This window comes from Myodes glareolus, chromosome 2 (genome assembly GCF_982192425.1).
Source record: "Myodes glareolus chromosome 2, mMyoGla1.1, whole genome shotgun sequence".
Taxonomy (NCBI): domain Eukaryota; kingdom Metazoa; phylum Chordata; class Mammalia; order Rodentia; family Cricetidae; genus Myodes; species Myodes glareolus.
This window is the reverse complement of record NC_142027.1, coordinates 66212867-66235745: the sequence shown is the minus strand read 5'-3', so window position 1 is coordinate 66235745 and position 22879 is coordinate 66212867. Positions and strand designations below refer to the sequence as shown.

Below are 22879 nucleotides of genomic sequence, written 5' to 3'. Positions count from 1 at the left end.
GTGGAGACCACTTCCATTCAAACCACCATGAGAAGCTGCAATTTTTTTTTCAGTACTAAGGTCTGAATTTTAGGTTCAGGTCTCAGGTAAGCTAGGCAGGCACTCTCCCACCAGTCTTCTTTTTACTTTTTGAGGGAGGTCTTACCAAGTTGTCCAGACTGGCCTTGAACTGGACTGATCCATCTGACTTCTGAGCAGTTGAGATTACAAGTCTGTGCTACTGTCTGGCTAATTTTTTAACTTTAATTAGTTAAAAAGAATCACTGGATACAATTCAATGATGTTAGTCAACACACAAGAGTGTATAAGCCCTAGCATTACCTAGTTCCTCACCCTAGAAACCAGTATCATGGGCTCTCCCTCTAGTCTCTGCCATTACTAGTCTACTTTTTATCCTTATGGATTTGCCTGTCCTTGATGTTTCTGATAGATGGAATCATGCAATCTCTCATAGCATCTTTTGTCTCTGCATGTTTGGGGTTTTTTTTTAGGAGGATGTTCTTGTTTTGGGGGCTCATTCATGCTGTAACATGATTTGTTACCTTATTACTCCATTTTTTGTCTGTTCTTTGTGTGTGTGAGAGGGGGGTAGAGAGAGAAAGAGAGGACAATTTCAGGTGTTACCCTGTCATCCTCAGGCAAGCCATCCACCTCCCTTGAGACAAGGAGTCTTATTGGCCTGGAGTTCACCAGTTATGCTAGACTGACTGGTCAGCAAGTGCCAGGCATCCTCCTGTCTCCATCCCCAGCAGTGGCATTACAGATATGCACCACAATAGACAAAAGGGGCCAACCCCTGCTCCCTGCCCCGTGTCCTTGGGAATAGAGAGTGGAGGAGCCTCCCCTTTTCACTCCCGCCTCTACCTGCAGATCCAGGAGAGCGAGCACATCAAGGTGGAGAACAGCGAGAGCGGCAGCAAGCTCACCATCCTGGCAGCGCGCCAGGAGCACTGTGGCTGCTACACATTGGTGGTGGAGAGCAAGCTGGGCATCCGGCAGGCCCAAGTCAACCTCACAGTCGTGGGTAAGTCTGGGAAACACTTAGCAGGGAGGTGGAGGAGGGGAAGCAAAAGGCATGAACCAAGTATCCAAATGTTGGAGACTTTGGGGGGAGTATGATTCAAACCACCATACGGTATCTGTAAATCGCTGCCCAGGGTCAATGCCGCCTCCACAGGACATTGGAACATGAAGGTTGTATCACCTGTACACTCCAAGCTACAGTCTGGTGCCCCCAGGCTAGCTGAGATATCAGTGCGCCTCAGAACTCTGTCCTTGCCCAGAGGCCAATGCTGTTTCTTGAGACATGCTCCCCGTCCTCCCAACACATGCTCCCCGTCCTCCCAACACACTTACAGAGCCCTTAGCCTCTGGCTTCACTGAGAACTACGAGACATGAGGCAGGACTCTTCTGAACTTGGTGGCCTCCAGGTATGACATGCCACCAGTGCTCCCCTTTGCCTCTGTGGGATCTCTTTTCTTGGGTCCAGTTCCCGGGCTCCTGGGGCTCCACCATCCTCACTTCACCCAACTTTTCATTCTCTGCTTGTTTCTCACAGCAGTGAGAGAAGTTGCCATATTTTAGCCAAATACACAGACATTACCCTCCTGCAGTGATTTGCCTTCCTGCCAGGCTCTGCTTTCTGTACCCCCACCCCAGGGCACACCCTGTGCCAGAGGAGTCTCTGCTCCGTCACCCCCGGCACTCTGTGGCTACCTGCCCCTTGGTCTACAGAGACTGCTCCTCTGAGATCTCGGTGACTCTAAATCCCACTACTTTCCCTTTCCTTCTCTGTGACTCCCCACTAAATTGAACCCATATTTAGACTGAGTCTCAAGTTTGCATGTTCCCTTTCCCAGTCACTGTTCCTGGGCCCCCATCTGTCTTCTGACACATCTAAATTGCCGAGTGGTGTCCTCCCATAGGTAATGCTCAGTGCCTTTCCTTGGTCATGGTTCCCCATGTGGCAGGTGCACAGAACAGTAGAGGGACGAAGGGTAGCTAGGTGGATAGTAGGCTATTTTGTGCCTGTGCGGGCCTCCACGTGTGGGGTGCATGAACAACTTTGACCTGGTAACCATTGGCGTGCACATTAGACTTGAGTGGGCTTCCCGGTTGATCTTGGCACTCAGGCTTATAGGGTTTCCTTTGTAAAAATTAGAAAAAGGAGCTCCTTTGGGGTTCAGTGTGAAGACTATACCCCAACTTCACAGCAGGGCTCACAGCCTAGCCTTGGGCCTACAAGAACAAAAAAGTTTTAGAAAAGGCCGTGGGCCACAGTGGTTAGAACTCACCCATAGGAAGCTATCTGTGGAATCTTTCCAGGGATGAAGTTGGCAGTTGGCGATGACTTAGAAGCTCCCTTCTCCGTCACTTTATGGTCCTTGACTTTGGTCCCAGTTTTCCTCTTCTATCTTTATCTCGTATCTTCACTTTAGGCCCCAAATGGAAAGGTATGTTTCCAACCACACAGAAGGAAGACCAAGGGGAGAATTAGCCTCAAACTCTCAAAGGTACCCACGGACCTGTGGAAGGGGGAGGAGTGGAGAATTTCTCCAAGATGAAGACACCTAGCTGGGGACCTCAGTTTGGTGATATGCAGTCTGGAGAGCTGCCACATGCTAGGGAATTCATTGTTGACCTCGGCTTCCCACCTTGAGCCCTGGGGAACCTTGTAGCATCTCTCTCCAGGTCCTAAGCAGTAGGAAGGAGTGAGATCTTAGAGAAAAGGAGTTCGAGAACACAGAGCATCAGTGCACACTCCCACCATGGACTCCATTTATCTCTGCTTCTCCCTTGTCCTTTCCCGCTTCCTGTCCGTGTCTTCACTCAGTGCCCATCAATCTGACCCATGTCCCTTCTTCATTTCATCTTCCTCCGACTCCTCCCTTCCTTTGCTTCCCTAGATCTGGAAGGTGAGTGTATCAAGAGGTCATGGAATGAGTTTCTTGCCTAAAGGAGAACCCAATCTCTCTCTCTCTCTCTCTCTCTCTCTCTCTCTCTCTCTCTCTCTCTCTCTCTCTCTGTGTGTGTGTCTCATAACTCTAGATGTTGATTTCTATAATTTCCCAAGGAGTCAGGAACTTTTGGGGGATTGATCCTGGTGATCCAGCTGGCTGTGCATTTAGATCTATACCTGAAAGTACTGGCTGACTCACACCCCAGTGCCCTCACCAGGCATCAGGACCTGCTCTTCCTCAGTGTTTCCCATTCATCTGTCCCTGTTGCAGTGACTTTGGACTCAGAAACTTCGAACTGCTTTTCTGGACCCGGTACTCCCTGCCCCCACTGGGGCCGCCTCTGTGCGGTGCCACACTCCCCTCCCCCAGTCCCACTGTAGGAGCTGCAGTTCTGGCCTTTTATGGTTGAGATTCTTATTCTCCCCGGCCAGTGCTGACAGGGCCATCGGTGTGGCCGCCTGCCAGCTGGCAGGAGCAACATGTTAAATGCCGTCCTGGGAGGGGAATGGAATGGAGAGCGGGCTTTCTGTCTGCCTCCCCCACCCCAGAGCTAAGAATAGAATCACTCAATAAAATGAGGACTTGTATTGATGGCCACAGCAAGGCTACATTCATTCAGAGTCCATGAATTTAGACTCAGGCCAAAGTAAACCAGGATTAAGCTGATTTACCTCCGCGTCTCCAGGGACATCTGCATATTATCTGATCAGCGTTTACTAAGTAGATGTAAACGTAAATGAGATAAAACAGAAATTGTTCCACCTACGCCAGATAGTTTTCAAGCACTTGAGAAGCATCCACTTGATGGGCCAGCTAAATAAGGCCAGTTAAACGCAACTTGTACTTGTTAGCTGCAGAGATCTCTTATGACATATTCTTTGAAGAGCTGTTTGCTTTCCAGATCGTCCGTGATTTATATTTTCAAATCAATAAAAACTAGCACTTAAACTAACTGAGGGATCCTTAGCTATTTCCGAGACTAATTATTATTATATTTTCAGAAGCAGTGTAAGAATTAGCAATGCTGCGTGGCCTGGGCCTGGGCCTGCACCACTGTTCTGTGTGGCCTGGGGGAGGAGGGAGGAGGAGCAGTGGCCTCTACCTAACTCTAAAGGAGAAAAACAAAGCAGAGAGAACCCTAAACACCCAACATACACTAAACACCTGAGTTTAAAACTTGTATGATTTGAAAGGGTGGGGGATGGTCCTTAGAGGGGCTTTATTCAAACTGTATAAACAAGATGCTCCCATGATCTCAATCTGACTGATAACCTAGAAAGGACCAAACCCTGTCTGGGTGCACAGAGTTGTGGGACTCTCCTTTGTCGCTGACTAGTGAGTGTTCCAGTTTGCTCTGTTAGTGAACCCTGGCCAAAAGCAACCTTTAGCAGGGCGGCGGGGATGGGGGGATATCATTTAGCTTACGATTCAAGGTTAAAGTTCATCATATCAGGGCACCCAAGGCTGGAACTTGAGCAGCTAGTTCACTTTACATCCACAGCCAAGAGCAAAGAGACTAAATGCATCTTTGTTTTCTGCTAGGTCTTCCTCTTCATACTATTCAGGACCCCCGTCTGGGGAATCTAGCTATCCATGATGGCCTGAGTCTTCCTGCATCAATTAGTGATCAAGACATTCCCCCATAGACATGCCCACATATATAATTCCTTGCTCTATATAATTCCTTGTTAAGAATTTCTTCCCAGCTGATTCTTGGTTGTGTCAGATTGACAGTTGAAACTGAGCAGCACGCTGAACACAGCCTCGGCCCCCGAGAGTCCCTTTCCAAGAGTGTGCTGCAGTTCAGACCGGCGGCTGTTGAATTCAGGATCTATGCATGGCCATCCAGGCAGGCTTAGAAGCTCACAGACAGACTTTGTGTGGGCAAACACACAGAGGGCAAGGGGAAGCTGTGCTAGTGGGAAGCCTCACAGACAAGGTCATCTGTTTTCCCAGGAATAGGAACCCTTTATTGAGCCCAAAATCTTGCAGCTGGAGCTATAAGGAACCCTTGGGTTTCCCATTTTTGTCAGCCATGTCTCCAGGGAGCCCTGGGAGAATTCTGAGGAAGCATGGGTCCAACTGCAGACACCAAACCAGTCTCTTGTTTGCCAGGTACTGCCCAGGCTGAATGTGTCTGTCTTTAGCAAATAGGCTCGTGGGAGAACCCTGGTCCCACGTAAAGGTTCTCATCGCTGGGTAGTTGGACACATGTGGGCTCCGTGGGTTGGAAAGAATAGAGAGCAGCAGACACAGCTCTTGGCTCTGAGGATACGGGTGGAGGAGGGGTCCCAAACTTCTAGGACTTCTGAACTCTTTCCTGGGCACCAAATTCCTTCACAGTGGCAGCGCTTTACTTGGAATGTACGCCTCCCTCTGCACTTTCTGCACCTTCTCTTGTGCTGCCTGAGAGAAACTCCATCCCACGTAAATTAGAGACGTCTGCCTCAGGGCCGGCACACGCAGCAGCTCTTGAGCAACGCTGAGCTCTCCGAGTTGCTGTTTCCAAAGCAAAGCAGAGAGGAGGGAATCGGCCAATGGACAGGGTCTTCGCATGTCTAAACCTCCATGACTGCGTCTGCCAGGAGGCCTGGGATGGGGACAGTGAGAACTTTCTTCCCCCAGCAGGCTCTTTTACTTCCTTAGCTGGTTTCCAGAAGACTTGAACCACTTGCCTCTAAGAGGATTTAGAATAATAAACATCTTTGCCAACACCAGAAATGTTTCTAAAAAAGACCAATATATCCTTCAGAGCAAACAGATCTTCTAAGAGAACATCTTAAACAACCAGTGAAAGTGACTCCATTGCAGAGGCCACCAGTGTGGCTGTGACCCCGGGCGCAGTGATGGGAGGTGGCTCTGGCATGATCCCGGAGTCACTCCTAGAGTAGAGCCAGCCTTTGGTTTCTGGGCACAAAAGGCACCAGGCAGTGAATATTAAGCTGGAATATGGAAGAAGGGGACAGGAGATTGGGGGTGGAGTTCAGCTGATAGAGCGCCTCTCTAGCCAACATGGCACCCTGAGTTCTAGGCCCCAGCACCACATAAACCAGGTGTCCTGGCACTGCCTACAATCAAAGGACTCTAAAGTGGAGTCAGGAGGATCAGAAGCTCAGGATCATCCTTGACTAGAGGATGAGTTCAAGGTCAATGTGGGTCATGAGACCCTATTTAAATAAATACATAAATAAATAAATACATAAATAGAGGGGGAAAAAGAATTAAAATGGAGGAGTGAAAAGGAATGTGTGTGTACATATGAATATGTACTTTTATATTTGCATACATAAACCCGTGTGTGTGTGTACACAGGCACATATAGATGTTTCTTCACTGGGTCATAGGGCCGTTTATCGGAATCTCTTTGGCCTTCCTGTGTGGCTGGGAGTAAGAGAAGAGATGGAAGTCAGTTACTTGCCTGTCCGTGTTTGTATACTCGGTACTTGAAGAAATCCTAAGAGCTACATGTTAACACCGTTTTCCCAGTAAGAAAGACAAACACACTGGCCGTAAATTTACTGGCATTCACAGACAAATCCGCACAATGTGGTTTTAACTGCTTCTTTGTAAGGGAACTCGAACTCGGTTGGTGGAGGAGGAAGGGTTTTCTGTAATTAACAGACACATGTAGCTAACCAAACAACTGCAGACACGGATCAGAAAAATAGTTTGGTTCAGATAAGCAACTCACAGCATGCAGGGAAACTCAGGGGCCTCGTTAGACTGTTGGCTGCTGCAGTATGGCTGAAATGAGCAACATTACTGGGCTGAGCCCAGGTCATCTGAGTGGGAAGGCAGCCAGCCAAAAGGGCCCCTTCTCTCTTGTGCCTTCAGTCCATTTTCTATCCCTTAGTCAGGGACAGCGATGGTTTACAGTTGTGGCTCCCTTCTGCATTCCAGTCCCATGAGAGTTGAAGGTGTTGGGCAAGGTCTGCTGCCTGGTGGTAACGCATGCGCTCGGCATGTATGGTATTCTGCAGCACCAAAACCCAAAACAGCAACGAAGAGGTAATACAGAAGTGGGTTTTTTTTCCCACTATACGGTTCGAAATAAGCTTCTTAGTAACAATAACCATTGGTCAAGTCAGCCGCATTCTAAGAATACCTCACAGCACTCTGTCCAGATGAGGAAACTGAGGCACAGCATTTAATAGCTCCTGGGCGGGGACAGATCTGTGTTCAAAGCCAGATCTACCTGATTAAGAACTTATCTGCTGTGCTATCAAGCACCTTAATGGGACAGCATTTCCCAAATTCCAGAGAAAGTGACGTCACAGGTCACTGACCTTGAGCCTGAAAGACACGTGGTACCACACGCACACACACTCTCACACACACGGACACACACCACTTTCTCTCAAAACGTATTTTTCATGGAAAATAGTCCACAGCTCCTACATAGCTTCCTAGATCTGTTTACTCTGGAAAAAAAATTGTTTATGACTTGGACCAAGTACAAGAAAGCGTAACTTGTGGTCTGCATAACTCGCCCAGGATAGCAGTTCTTCCCAGCAGGAAGGTATACGTGGGACTTTCAGAACTGGTAGCTTTGTGCATTGCTAACCCAGGCTGTATGAAAGGTCGAGAGCTTGAATTCACTACCCAGCTCTCCTCAAGGCAGAGCTAACTCAAGAATGTTTCAGTTTAGGACTGGTTGATTCTGGAGTGGGGGTGTGTGCACGAGAGAGAGGCATCCTAGATTTTATTCCCAGCATTGGGGTTGAGGGAAGTTCTTCTTTTGCAGTCCTATCAAATTTGAGTGGCATTGTGCTTCTTCATCCCCAGATAAGCCAGACCCCCCAGCTGGCACACCCTGTGCATCTGACATACGGAGTTCCTCGCTGACCCTGTCCTGGTATGGCTCGTCCTATGATGGAGGCAGTGCCGTACAGTCCTACAATGTGGAGATCTGGGACACAGAGGACAAGATGTGGAAGGAACTAGCCACCTGCCGCAGCACCTCTTACAATGTCCAAGACCTGCTGCCTGACCGCGAGTATAAATTCCGGGTGCGTGCCGTCAACGTCTATGGAACCAGCGAGCCGAGCCAGGAGTCTGAACTCACAGCCGTGGGAGAGAAACCTGAGGGTAGGCTGCCTTCATTTCTTCCTGGGCTTGAAATAAATGTGCATGAATTTGGACCAAATCTACAGAGGTTGGGAGGTTCACAGAGAGAGAGACTGGATATGGAGGAGTGGCTGGCAGTACCTTTGGTGTTCTTACTTTCTCAGACCGTGTTGCTGACCCATCCTTTGAAAGAAGTTCCTAGGGCCTTTCAAAAACTCATTAGCCAAGGCGCTGAGGCTGTAGGTCAGCGTCAGAATATCTTCCTAGGGTACGATGCCTGCGACCACTGATATCATACTCAGTGAAGGAAAACATGGTACCAGAAATGTCGTTACCTTGCCACCAGAGGGTGATGGTGTTGTGTTCATAGGCTGGCGGGTTGTCAGGCAGACCTCAGGTTCCTCTGCTCACCTCTCACCCCTTCCCCACTTTTGTTGCTCTCACAGGTGAGTGTCCGCTCCACGTCAGGATTTAGGTTACAGGACAGATAAGATAAGGAACTCAAGTTGAAGGAGGAATATACACAGACAGCTACAAAGAGACAGATGCACCTCACTAGGGTGATGTAAATAAAAAGAGGGAAGGGTAGCTCGGTAAGCGTGGAAAATCCTGCCAGGGAGGTTGAAAAGCTTCTTGGAAGAGCTGACACTTAAGCTGTGTCTTGGAAAAGGGACTGGTACACCGAGAAGCAGGGGAGATAAGGAAGGGCATTCCACACAAAGGACACAGCCTGTGCAAGGGTAGGAAGTGACAGAAGCAGGTGGCATTTGAGAAGCTTAAGTGTGGCGAGGGCAGAGGTTATGTGAGATGAAACAGAAGGAAGTGAAAAGGATAGTTAGATAAAATCACAGTGTTCGCCAAAGCTTTGCAGACAAGAGAGGGAGATGATGTGGCTGGTCTGTTAGAAAGCAAACTTGGGAGGCAGTAAAGCTTTGCCACTCAAATAAGACTGCAGTGTGGCAACCTTGTGTATTCTCAGCCTGGTTATCCCCTGGCTCCCTGAAGCCTCATTTTGCTCCTGAAGGCATTCATATACCCATGAACATTTGAGAAGGCCTACAGTTGGTGATGGCGTAGAAGGTGAGTCTGGAGTCAGCCAGGTCCCCATGAGCCTCTGCGATCCCAGTCTGGTAGAGGGATAGGGAAGGAACATGAACTAAATCTCCATAGGGTAGAGTATATCACTCTTGATGAGTTTTTGGATGAGGGATTAGAGAGAGATGAGAGGATTCCAAGATGACTCCCTAGTTCCTGGCTTAGATAACTTAGCACACATTCAAGAGACACTTAGAGGGTTATTATTTTAAGGCATGTGGCTGATGCTAGTCATTGAGTATCTGCCGTATGCTGACAGCATCCTCATTTTTACATTCAATGCTTCCGTCCTCATAACCCAGTGACATGGCACTACCACCATTGCCCTCCTCGGACAGAGGGGAAGTAGAGGTAGAGGGGTGGAACATTTTGCCTCAGGTCACAGAGCTTGTGAATGGCGACATGAACCCAGAGCTGTCTAGGCCAGAGCTTGTTCTCCTTTGGTCAGACTGAGGGAAGAGGTTTGTCGGCTGTCCCCGCACTGACTTGGGGAACTTGATACCAAAGACTGGGAGGTGGGAGGGTTTTAGTTTCAGACTAGTTTAGTAGAGGTATCTGAGGGATACCTGAAGGGAGGGGGGGATACCTGAAGGGAGGAAGGCTCAAACAAGAGTTATAGTTTCAGAAAGCTTTGCTGTTTAATGGAGAACTGGATAACACCAAGTAGGTCACCCAGAGATTAGAAAAGGTCAGCACTTGTGCCGTAGTGTAAAAGCCTGTGAGGCTAGAAGAAGGGACTGTGAGAAATCTGAGTTCACTGTAGACACGGGGTGGGGGCAAGTTGCAAGTGTACTGCACTAAATGCTAAAGACCACGAGCTAGGGACGGGGTCATTGGAATTGCCTGTTGTGTTCTAGTGATCTTTGAAATAGAAGTCCATAGAGTTTGCACAGGGTGGGGAAATGGTTGCCCTGGTGAGGGGGTGAATGAGAGAGAGGCCAGAGTGTGGGGTGTTTTGCTGAATTTTATGCAAAGAGAGGAAGAAGAACAGTATGGATTTAAAACAGAGGTGGAGAACAGAAGGGACAATGCTCTTAGAGAGATATTCGGGGTGTCAAGTAGGCAGCATGGTGAGGCACTAAAGGAGACGGGGAGAGACCACCCTGGAAGCCCCATGTAACCCAGAGCATTCTCTGTGTAGCTGCCTTCATGATGACCTCCTGGCTTTCCAAAAGTAGGTATGAAACAGTCCTCAACTGAGGGCTCCAGAGGAAGGAAGTAGAAGGAAGTAGAAAACACACCAACTTTATGCACCATCCAGCCAGCTGCATGCTGGGTACTTCACTCTTAACCCTCCTCGGGATGGATACAGGCTCCCTGGATAGCCACAGTTGCCACAGAGGAGGCTGGCCTGGGCCTTGGTTCATGGCTCCCATCCACTGGCTGCTTACAAATGTATGTTGGGGAAAGCCAAATAACAAAGCCACCATCTGCTGCCTCTTAACGCTCCAACACACCCCATCCTTCTGCACTGGACGACTTAGAGAACAGGCAGAATAGGTGGAGCGGGGAGTGTTTTGCGGATGTTATTTTGGGAGTGACAGATACAGAGAAAACATGGTCACTGGCTGGACTGGAAGTCACCCAGGCCCTGATGTAGAAACCCAAAGCAACCAGATCCCTAATCAACCCAGGGGCCCTAATGGAGGTGTAGCTTGACTTTCAGGAGGCCAGGGCTGCCGTGCTCAGGATTATGGGGAATGCCATGCTGGGGGGCAGTGGCCTTGCCCTTGAACTCTTATGTAGCCTCCCAAACCCTCTCACTGCTGCAGACAAACCGAAGTGGGCAATTGCCTGAAATCCAAAGGAAGGGTCCAGGCCACCCAGGGCTTCCAGACAGGAAGCTACTCCCACTCCAGGCTCGGTTGTCTTATCCAAGAGGGAGGAGGAGGGGGAAGGACAGTTTGCACAAGCTAGGCCTGAGAATGAAAGACGGGGACAAAGGGGTGAAGGAGAGGAGGAAAAGGGAGTGGGAGAAGAGGGTAGGGATGCCCCAAGTCAAAGTCCTCAGTGGATTCCTCGGGTGCTGTGAGTTCTCAGCAAAGATAGCTCTCTCTGGGTAAACAGGAGATGGTTCTCCGGGAAGCGTAGGTGGGGAATGAGTTTGGAAGCATTAGCAGATAGGTGGGGGAAGTAGAGGTCACAGGAGGTTGCATCAGTGGAGTAACGGGCTATGAGGGTCTTACTAAATGCGATGCCAATCAGCCCTCACTCCACAAAGCCCAGCTTGTGTTGCCCGACTTACCACTCTTGTCCTAGCAGCTTCTGTCTTCTGCTTCCTCTTGATTTTGAGTTCCATCTGTTTTCAACCCATCCCTCACTCTAATTCATCCATAGGCATCCTGTGTCCCTCCAGTGTTGGGGCTGCCCCCAGACACTGGGGATCCAGTGGGAGACAGAAAAAGAGGGCTTCCCACCAGCTCCAGTGACTCCCCGATGACAGAGCCATCTTTCCTATCCCTGACCTGACAACATCCTGCCCAGTTTCACCAGGCAAACAGAGCCCTCTACCTCGATGCCCCATTCCAGCTGAGGCTTGGGTTCCACTCCCGGCTAATCCCGCTCTGCCTTTGAACTCCCCTCCATCCTAGCCCCTGCTCCTAATTTGTTCTGTGCTACAGTGTTATTAGCAAAACAGCTGTGGCCTAGGCTGCTTGCCAGTTCAGCTCCTTGCACCCAAGGGCAATTGGAACTGCACAGCTAGGCTGAGGCTCTGCAGGGCTCCCGAAAGTGGTACCCAGAGCCAGGTTGCCCTCTAGTGTTCACTGCACACATTGCAGTCCTCTGCACAAAAAGGTACAGAGCTCCGCCGTGGAGACTTAAGGGTCCTGCTTTGTGAGGGGTCCGGGGTCCCAGAGCTTTGCCTGTCTTCTCCTAACATCATCCATGGTAATGAGGCTCATCTGTCTACAGAAGCATCTCCTAACCCTCTTCCAAATAGCTCTTCCACTGAGCCCTTGAGGCTATGGTTCATTCTAAATAGATTTTTTAAAAATTGTGTGCATGGGTGTTCTGCCCCTATGTCTGTGCTCCATGTGCATGCCTGATGTCCGAAGAGGTCAGAAGAGGGCATCAGATTCCCTGGAATTGGAGGTGGTTGTTAGCCACCATGTGGGTGCTGGGAATCAAACCTGGGTCCTATGAAAGAGCAGCCAGTGATCTTAATCCCTGAGCCAGCTCTCCAGCCCACGAAATGACTGGAAAAAAAAAGATTTAGTTGAGGTCCTCTTTTGTAATTTTATCTCCTTCCTTCATTTCCTTCATGGAAAGTGAGAAACCAAGGGTTCACCTTTGAGATGGCTACCTCTGTTCGTAGTCTGGGAGCTCAGCTCACTGAGCCATGATTTCCCTCAACTCTTCCCCTCCCCCCATCTGCTTGCCCCACAACTGGAAAGGAGGCTAGACGAGAAGGCAGACACAGGGCAGCATCCCGGGATCTCAGCAAGTACTCCCAGAGGAAAGCTACCCTGAACAGTGCAGAGGGCAACTTGAATCTCTGAGAAAAGGGACTGGTCCCCAACCACAGTAGATAAGCTGAGGTGTGAGGGCAGGCATGGTGCTCACGATGGCGGGCAAGCCAGAAAGCCAACTCTGTGATTGGAGTCAGGGTAATGGGAAGAAGCCAGCTCCAAAACTAAATCCCTCTCCGAGGCTGGCTGAGAAAAACCCTGCACTAGGTGGCTGGAAAGGCCTCTCCCAAGCAGAGCACAAACCAGTTTTGTAGACACCAGACCAAGAAAGCCTGCCTTGGCTTTCCCATACTCTGCTGCTTGGAACGCTCTGTAGAACACTGGCAGGATGTAACCGGACACAAAGAAAATGAAGGGTGTTGATTAAATTAAATTAGAAGAACTCTTTCAGACCGGACAGCACAGGTCAGGGCAATGGGACTTCCTGGTAAGACATGTTGTTTCATCAACTGGAAGACCTGGGTGGGTGACTAGCAGCTACCAGAGAGTCACGGACCACTGTCCTTGGATCTCTGCTTCCTTTAGAACCCTGTGTGGAATATCATCACTGAACTAGTCCAAGCATCTGCTGACCCTATTATTCTGGGACATCCTTGCATGACTTCTATATGCCTCCAGTCCTCCTGTGGGAGACATGACATGGACGATCCCCCAACTTAGTGTTCATATGTGGTGAACAGTCTGTAGCCTGTTTCCACCCTCGCGTGGGTTCCCAACCTTTTCTAACTGGCCACGGTGGTCCCTCCTCCTAGCAACTCTGCGCGCTTGTCCAGCTCCATCACAGCCTTCTAGCTGCCCACAGCTAGCCCTGGGAACAGATGCCCGAAGCTCTAGGAAGGGCCACAGACCAATCCACCCGTCATCCCCAGTGTGGTGTTCTGTTGGGCAGAGCTGTGAGCAGAAGTACTGCTCCTGGGGTGGGTTTCACAGCCCTCCCTAGAGCGGCACCTCTAAGTCCTCCCTGAGTTCTCACCCTTAAGGCCTAGGAGCACTGCCCTTAGGTCACCCTTGTCATTGCTGAGCTACACCGTGCCACTCCGAGCCAACTGTGTAGGTTCCGAAGAACGAATCGTTAGCTCCCGTCCACACCAACCCTGTCCTCGTCTGCCTTGTGCACTTCGCTTTCCCATGCTGTTCTCTGTGTTGTTCTTCCCAGGCCCCTTGTGTTTAGGTTTCTAAAACTAAACTTCATCCGCAGCATTTTAAGAACTCTAAACAGATCACAGCTTCTGGTTTTATGCTCATAAACTCTCGGGACTCTTTTTTGGCAAGAGGTACTTACCTTCGGTGGGCCTGGGTTAGTTTTCCTCTGGTTGTCTGTTTAGATCCCCGTGTGTTCTGTCCTCAGTCTAAAGGAGGCACTTGCTGTGCACAGGCCCAGCTGCACCTGCTTCCTGGCCTTCACCTCCATTGCAGATGAGGACCTTGCAAGCCCTGCAGAATGCAGCACGCCAGCGCACAGCCCTCCCTACCAGCCGTGTCTGCCAGGCCCACTACACTGTTCTCACAAGACATGCACCCCACAGGCGCTCCCCGCCAGCCTTGCTCTGGTGGCAGCTTCTGCCAGTCGGCCTTTCCTCCTGCCTTACTTCCACACTCTAACACACTTCCACACTCTAACACACTTCCACACGCTCTCTCTCTCACACACACACACTTCTAACTGACACTTATGCACTGATTTTATTTCACATCTATACACACATTTACACACAACATACTATCCCTCACACGCACATACAAAGGCACTCAGGAAAACACACGTGCTCATGCTGTCCCTTGCACATATATTTCACACTTTTACACCAACACTCTCCCACACTTGCACATTCCCTCACACATGTGTTCACTCTTACATACCTCCACACTAGGCCATGTGCATGTGGGTTACACTTCTACACTAACCTACCGACATACAGCTAGAAACTTGCACACCAACCTACACACAGATAGCCATACACTTCCATGCTGTCTCACACACACTTCTGAGCCATTCCACATAGTCACACACCTCCACACTGTCACACACACATAGTCATACAGTCCCCTGCTATCCTATATAAATGTGCTCACACGCCTCCATACTCACACCTCCAGGATGCCCCCCCACATACACTCCCACCATCCCATAATACTCCACACACATCTACTCACATTCTCATACACTTCAAAGCTCCTCTATACACATACACTCTCACACACTTGTCCACTATCCCATGCACACATACCCTCTCAGCCCTCCCACTCACACACAGTCCCACACGATAGCCCTCAGATAGTGATGTCACAGTTTCTAACTATGCCATGTGTGCACACTCACTCACAGTTCCACACAGCCACACTCTCCTCTTACCCACCCTTACACACTTCCACACTATTCTGCATATACACTTCCTTACTGTCCCACGCTCACATGCTCACACATCCACGTTCTTCTAACACTGTCACACGCATACTGACACTATTCTCTGCCACCCCTCTTCACTTCCCCCCACATATACTTATGTTTTCACACATTTCCACACTATCATTGTGCTCGCATCCTTACACACCATCTCATGTATACATACTCAGACTCACTGGCTCACACATACTTCCACACGCATACACACTCCCTCACACACTCACACATTTCCATTTTAATGACCCTGTCATCGCTTTGATTTTTGCCATGTCCTCTCTCTGTTTCCTCAGGACACCTCACTTCATCCATCCATCAGTCATGGTCCCCACGATGGCTGAAGGAGTACAAAACATTACACAATGTGCTATATAGTGCTAGCCCAGCCACTCGGAGTCACCTGCACAGCTCCATTTACAGACAAGGAACCTGGGGTTCAGAATGGGAAAGATACTCAGCCGAGATCAGGACGATATATGTATGTCCGAGCAGAGGAAACCCTAGGGCTCTGAGGTAGACAAGGTCTGGGGTCATCTAACCTGTCTCCTCTCTAGCCCTGGCTCCTGGCATCTGTATGAGAGTGGCTGGCACGGGTCACTCACGGACACTTGCTGGCTTCACCTGTGTGCCCTCGTTCACCCTCACTGTATCCTGTCTTCTGGGAGACCACTCAAGGGCTCCTTCTGAGAACAGTTGCAGGCTTTACCACCGTCCTGTGCTGCATCACCTTCCTCACTGTGCCTCTGGCGCCGCACTGGTACCTGCCTCATTCTGTGACATATGTACTTGATGCTTACTTCAGATGTCTATGTTTTTGCCTATATAAGTAAATTATAAGCTTCAGGGAGGGAGGGGAGACTATGCCTTGTGTGTGTGTTATGTCATGTCATGTGCCCACATAACTGGCAAGATGCTTGCTCTACTGTTAGAATTCAATAACAAATGTTCAACAAATGTACAAACAGACATAACAATGAAAATACTTATAGGTTGCTCGCTTCCAGGCCATGGAAAACAGAGACTGTGACAGTGGTGTGTAGGTTCTGAAATACCAAAAAGACTGGAAGAAATGTGGAAGGGGAGATGTCTGGGGAGTCACTGGGTGAGAGGAGGGGACGACTGTTAGACATGGTGGCTGAGTAAGGCTGGGATGAGGAGGCCAGAACTTGCCAGTCTGCATCTGGCTGTTTTTACAGTGAGTACCGGCCCACTTCAGGGGATGCCCCTGCGATCCAGGTGTGCGGGCACCTGGAAAAGCCCACAGCATGCCTTGCTCTAGGTGGCCTTCAGTACTAACCACCATGTCCTTTCTGCCCTGCCTTCTCTCCTCCAGAGCCAAAGGACGAAGTGGAAGTGTCAGATGACGGTGAGTGAGGGCAGCTGTCTTTGGGACAGGCTCCTGGGATGGAGGGGCTGAGAGGGGGAATCCGATGGCTCACGCTCACCCTGACCTGTGCCCCCCTGCAGACGAAAAGGAACCTGAGGTCGATTATCGGACAGTAACAGTTAACACTGAACAGAAAGTATCTGATGTGTATGACATTGAAGAGCGACTGGGATCGTAAGTGGCGTTCCAACTGCCTCTGGGTCCCAGGGTGAGGGTGGTGCAGGACCCCAGTTCACCCCAGTGTTCTTCCTGTGCTGTCCTAAACACAGCTTCCTCCCACTGAGTGTCTATAGACCAGGAGGGAATGACTCACAAGCCCATCCCTTGCCAGGGCCCCACTCTGGAGCGACTCCTGTTGTTCTCTATAGACTCTGCTCTCTAGGAGCCTCAGGCCAGGCCTTCTGTGCCTCTGCCCACAGCACAGCCCTCAAACACAAGGACCAGGTCTGAATCAGTTCTCTTTAGCATCCCTTGCATTGGGTATGAAGTAGCTGGGCCTGGCAAGCACTTTCTCTGCAGCTGCGCCAACTTTGGGGTTGCCAGGAATGCCCCCGGGAGCCTCACCGTTCTAGACGAACTAGCCCCATGCTGCCACTGACTGGTCCTCCCTCCCTAGGACATAAAAGACGCCACTGCTCACACACCAACAAGCTGTGCATCTCTCCCAGCTCTCAGTCTCTGGAGAAGCATAAGAGTTTACGTGAATGGTGGGGTAGGAGGCAGGTAGCTGAGTTGGTAGTTGAGTAGGTAGTGTTTGCCTAACAAGCACAAGAACCTGGATTCCACCCCCAGCAGCACATAAACCAGATGTGATGGTGCACATCCCAGCACTCAGGAGGTGAAAGCAGGAGGATCAGAAGTTCCAAGACAAAGTCGTCATTAGTTTGAGGATACTCTGGGCTGTATTTTTTTAAAGGAAAAAAAAAGACAATATGACTCAGCTTTTATTTCTGGTGGTTTGGGGGAACCGAGGGCACAATGTAGGCCTCTTACCAGTCTGGGAAGTCAGTCGTCCTGTTGGAATAAGGAGAGTTCCCTGCTCCCAGCAGGGGAAGCCAGTCTGTCCTGCCCTCCAGTGCATCTGTGCTAGAACGGAGGGAAGACAGCCGTTCAGTAGTTCTGGTTTTGGAGGAGGACCTCAGTCCTTCTTCAGGGGTCCCAGCACAAGGAAGGGAAGAAGTCCACCCTTAAGATGAAGTAGGATGTTCTTCATTAGTTAAGAGTATTTTAGGTCTGAGCCACACTCCTGAATCCTGACTACTCAGCTATGCAGCTGAGCAGATGTGTGGTTGTGTCCAGTAAGTCTCTACTATACAAAGAGTAAGGCCAGATCTGCCTCATGGGCTATAGTTTGCCACCCCAACTTCGTAGAGAACTTGACTCAACTCATCTTTTCTCTTTCCTTTCATTGACAGTGGGAAGTTTGGACAAGTCTTCCGACTTGTGGAAAAGAAAACTGGAAAAATCTGGGCAGGGAAGTTTTTCAAGGCCTATTCCGCCAAGGAGAAAGAGAACATCCGGGAGGAGATCAGCATCATGAACTGCCTCCACCACCCCAAGCTGGTCCAGTGTGTGGATGCCTTTGAGGAAAAGGCCAACATTGTCATGGTTCTGGAAATGTGAGTGGCACTGGAGTCTGAGAGCCCCTACCTGCTCCCCTACCTGCTCCCCTACCTGCCCCCCTACCTGCCTCCCCACCCCCAACAACCCAGTGTCCCAACCCAGCCACCTCCGCCACATAACACGGTATGATGGCCAAGATACTCACCAGCACCGTGGCCAGGGCTGATTAGTGGGAAGCAGAATTGACCTTGGCACCCCTGCAGCCTTTGTCTTCTTGTTTCCTTGTGAACAAGCCCAGGTATCGCAGATTCCTTGCTTTACAAGGGGCGGTCTCACTTGGAGGTAGTATACGGTAGGAAAGGAAGGAACAGGGCTGCGTCTTACCTTCCTTGCAAAAGAGGAGGGTACCCAGATTTCGGAGCTCGGAATTCTGGAATGGAGCCCTCTCTCCAGCCCCACTGCTTCTTACTTTTCCCCATTCCTTCCCGTTGAACAAGTTTGATTTCTCACTCACCAGAGTAATGCTTTCTCTGCTGGGTTACACAGAAGCTGGGGGGTAGAACAGATGACCTGCAAGCAAGGCTTTCCCAGAATCCATTGTTTCCTCTGTACCCCAGATGTCCACTTCCCTTATATGCATGCACACACGTCATTAAGCCACCTACAGTTTTCATGGGCTTCATGTGCTGAACCTTATTTTTTTAATATATAAAAGCGCATTAAAATTTAAGGAAATGCACAGTAGAGTCCTATTCCCATCTATTCACTCACCTTCCCTGCTCCTACACTACCAAAGGTTTTGTTGGGTTTTGCTGTATCCTTCTAAAGTTCTTTATGAAAATGCAAACATAATATGACATGTGCACTTTTACTGTCCTGTCTTTTGTCACAATGTGTGACTTGAACTCACTGTCCTGCACCGGATAGTTTTCAGTAAACTGCCATCCTAGCAAGCTCTACATCCTCTGAGCTTTGAGGGTCCTCACTGTACACACATGCCACATCATGGTGTGTGTGTGTCTTCGAGCTCCAAGGGACTTCACTGTACACACACGCCACATCACAGTATGTGCATTTGCGCCAACTGCTTTTGATAAGAGAGGTCAGGAGGTGTCCTGCCTTTTTTTTTTTTGCTTTTGCAGACATTGCTTGCAGCCTCACACACATGTTGTCACTGACACCTGTGCGTGCCCATAGCATGCAGCCTTGCACACATGTTGTCACTGACACCTGTGCACACCCATAGCATGCAGCCTCGCCCACATGTGTTGTCACTGACACCTGTGTGTGCCCATAGCATGCAGCCTTGCACACATGTGTTGTCACTGACACCTGTGCGCGCCCATAGCATGCAGCCTTGCACACATGTGTTGTCACTGACACCTGTGCACACCCATAGCATGCAACCTTGCACACATGTGTTGTCACTGACACCTGTGCGCACCCATAGCATGCAGCCTTGCACACATGTGTTGTCACTGACACCTGTGTGCTCCCATAGCTTGCATCCCAGAAGTGAAGCTGCTCAGGGTGGAAGAGTATGGCCACTGGAGGGTTTTCAAGGTATCTTAGAACTGAGCTGAGCACCCTGAACTGTGGAATCAGTTCTTTGGAGAAGATGAGCTGTCTGCTCTGGCAGGCATTCCTCCCCAGGAAGGACCAGGCCATAGAATGCAATGAGCCTCTTCTCTCCTCATTACAGAGACATTCGGCAGGCTCCTCCCAAAAAGAGCTCTTAGGGCAGAAAAAAAGGCTGAAAGTGCATATCTGAGTCAGATAGCCCTTCCTCAGAGTCCAGCCCACCTCTCATGACCTGACCTTGGATAGGTTACTGGGTTCTGTAGAAGAACCCGGTGGTCCCTCACAAATGCTGTGGGATTAAGTGGAAGAGTGCTTGTGAGTGAGACTCAGTGCTCAGCCCTAGGCAGCTATTAGAAGAAAGATAAGTTGACTTTTTCTGTATTCAAATCTGTTTTCCACTTAGAAGTATCCTGAGAGCATTTTAACCTCCAAGCAGATGCTGTGGAACAAGTCCTTTCTCATACTCAGGAAGCCTGCCTTTGAGCTCTGTTAACTATTAAAAGGGATTTTTTTTAATCGTTAGGTACTACCAGCCAAAAGGTATTCAGATTAAATAATCTCAAGGCTCCCCATTTGGCTATAAACACTTTCTTTCTGTGGAATTGCAAAAGGCTCAGAACATTTTCACTAGTATCTTATGGTCACATTCACCACCACCACCCCCTTTTTAGGACTATCGAGCACCCGACTGTGACCCTGGCCCAGTTTTCAATATCTTCGTGGGCTGAGATCTCACATTTGTTCTAGAATGGCTTGCTTTGTCCAGGCAGTGTGGGTATGTGAAGACGTGGAGAAAGGCTTTATCTTTAGAAGTTCAACCTTGAGCAAGTTCGTGAGGGGGGCAGGAGGCAGGCGAGGCTGGGTAAGGCCAAGCAGCGGCACCAGTGGGCAGAATACCATACTTAGCTTGGAATTGGGACTTGGCAAGCCGGGTGGAAAAAACAGAGAAATGTAAGGAGGTTTCAGCTGGCCTGGCTTTCATCCCTGAGCTCCACTCCTCCCCCACAGACGGAACGAGTCTCACAGGCTCTGATGCCAGATTAGCCTCTAGTGAGGGTTAGGAGTTTGCCCTGTGATAGGAACTCAACCAGGGCTCATCCTCCACCTGGTCACCCCTTCTAACCTAACCTAACACATAGCCACAGACAGGGGAAAGGCTGACAGCTTGCAGGGCAAGTTTTTGTTTGATAGAGAGACTGAGAGTAATTAAATACACTCCGGAGTCTCTGCCTCAGACATGTGGAAATAAGGGAGAGCATGCCTGCAGCCTGTCTGACTTTGTTTCTGAACAAGCCCGGTCACACACAGCAAGGGTCCTTCTGGCTGCTGGCCTGGGCCTGGGCTTGCCTTATCGGAAGTGCTTGGGACTGGCCAAGGGGTGGTGGGAGGCTGAGCCTTGAAGAGGACATGAAGTTTCAGCTGGGTCCCTGGGGGCTGATGTCATCTTTGTTCCACGGTAGGCAAAGTTTATAAAAGAGCATCCAGATGGCTGCCAAGAGACAAGGAGGAGATACTGGGTACCACGTCCCTAGATAGCATTGTCCTCTCTGACTGCCAGGGAAGGCTTGCCCAGACCTTGAGCTCTGGGGATAAGTATGGTCCCTTGGGATGGGTAGTGTTGGTGATGGTAAGTATCCATTCATTCATTTGCTCCGTATCCCTCAGTATCAATTCACTAAGAATGCATTTCATCTGGCCCCATCCTGGCCCATGTCTGTAGAACGCAGCCTTTATCAAACCAGTATTTTCTCCCCGCAGTCGTGACCATTTTGAAGAGAACCCTATAGAACTAATATTTGAGACTTAATATTTAACCCCTTCTATACCAGGAAGAGACTAAAGAAATGCCTTAGAAATCCATTAGATACAGCCGAATAGGCTTGAGCCCATGTGAACTAATACTGAGTAAGTTACCTACTTCTAGAAATGCAGCCGTATGAGCTTCGTGGCTCAGACGTTGACACTTACGGCTCAGAGATCCCCCAGAAAGTCAGACTAACAGCCACTCTCTCAGGGCAGTTTAAGCTTAGAGGCAGACATTTGTGGGCACCTTGTTTGTGTTCGACGCTGGCAGCTGCAAGTGAAAGCCTGGGAATGTGCCAGGCTGCATACAGCTGTGATGACCAGCAACTGAGACAAGACTGGCTTGATGCACAAGGCCGAGACAAGGCACGGAGGCCCTCCGGGGGAAGGGCCGTTTATGTGGCATAAAGGGAGGGTTTCGCCAAGAGATTGAGTTTCGGTTCCTCACAGGAGCCATAGCAGAGGAAGCCAGGATGTCCCAAACATGTCTGGTCATTCGAGTGACCCAGGAACTTCTAAACTATGTGAGGAGCCTCAGATTCCTTGCAAGACTTTACAGAGTCAGATCTCTGAGGGAGGATGTTGAGAGTCTGTAGGTTCCTACATGTAGTTCCTCATGTTGTGGTGACCCCAATCATAAAATTATTTTGTTGCTACTTCATAACTGTAATTTTTCTACTATTGTGAATGCTAATGTAAATGTATGGTATTCAGGATATCTGATACGTGACCCCTGTGAAAGGTCCTTTTACCCCCAAAGGACTTGTGAGCCACCAGTTCAGAAACACTGTCCTAGAGCCTTGCTGGAAATCAGCAGAAATGAAGGCTCTAGAACAAGAAGCGCCACCTGCTGGCTGTGAAGGGTCTTTCTTCTCTGGGTGGTTCTAAAGTGTCTATTCTAGCTCCTTCTAGTGGCTGGAATACTCACCGGCCTTCACCCAACTCAGCACTTCCAGAGGATGCTCTGGTGGCTGCTTGTCTGTCTCCCCTGCAAGGGTCAGTGACAAGGAACTACCTGGCCCTTGTAAAACTCTAAGATTGAATTCACACAGTGCATTACTGATACCTGATGTCACATAGGTTACCAAGGGCAGGCTTTAAGTTCTTTGAGCAGTGAGCAGGGAAAGTGGGCTTAGAAGTCTGCAATGGGGATCAGAGAAGATGGTACACCTCAGACACCTGAGTGTTCACACAGGGCCATACACTGGCCAACTGAAACTAGTAGTAGCTGCCCAAATGTGGGTTCTGGAAGTGGAGTGGATTACACATGCCTGGGACACACAGTCCACCAGGTAGAAGCGAGAGAAGCTCGCTATGGCTAGAGAAGGCAATCTTAGAGTCAGCTGATCTGTTATAGCGATAACAATAGGCTACATCAACTAATTCCAGCAAATTTGCTGAGGATTCTCATTATCAAAGACAGTTTTCTCTTCCTGACTATGCGAGTATATTCTTATAGTCTATTGAAAAGTGACTATTTGAAATGTCAGTTCCCTGTACCTAAAAGCATAGCTGGGGTCTGTGAGAGAAAAAGACAGCTAGGGATCACTC

The 22879-nt window shown here is 49.5% G+C and overlaps 1 protein-coding gene across 2 annotated transcripts in view; it reads left to right on the top strand.

Moving 5' to 3' along the window:
- Window positions 1–22879, top strand: part of Mylk (myosin light chain kinase) — a 201552-nt gene that overhangs the window by 153301 nt on the left and 25372 nt on the right. For both annotated transcript variants that reach the window (XM_087901132.1, XM_087901131.1), the window contains exons 21-25: window positions 871–1024; window positions 7747–8049; window positions 16328–16360; window positions 16462–16555; window positions 17797–18000. In XM_087901132.1, coding sequence (XP_087757258.1) covers window positions 871–1024; window positions 7747–8049; window positions 16328–16360; window positions 16462–16555; window positions 17797–18000 — 788 coding nt within the window. The remainder of the gene's footprint in view (window positions 1–870; window positions 1025–7746; window positions 8050–16327; window positions 16361–16461; window positions 16556–17796; window positions 18001–22879) is intronic.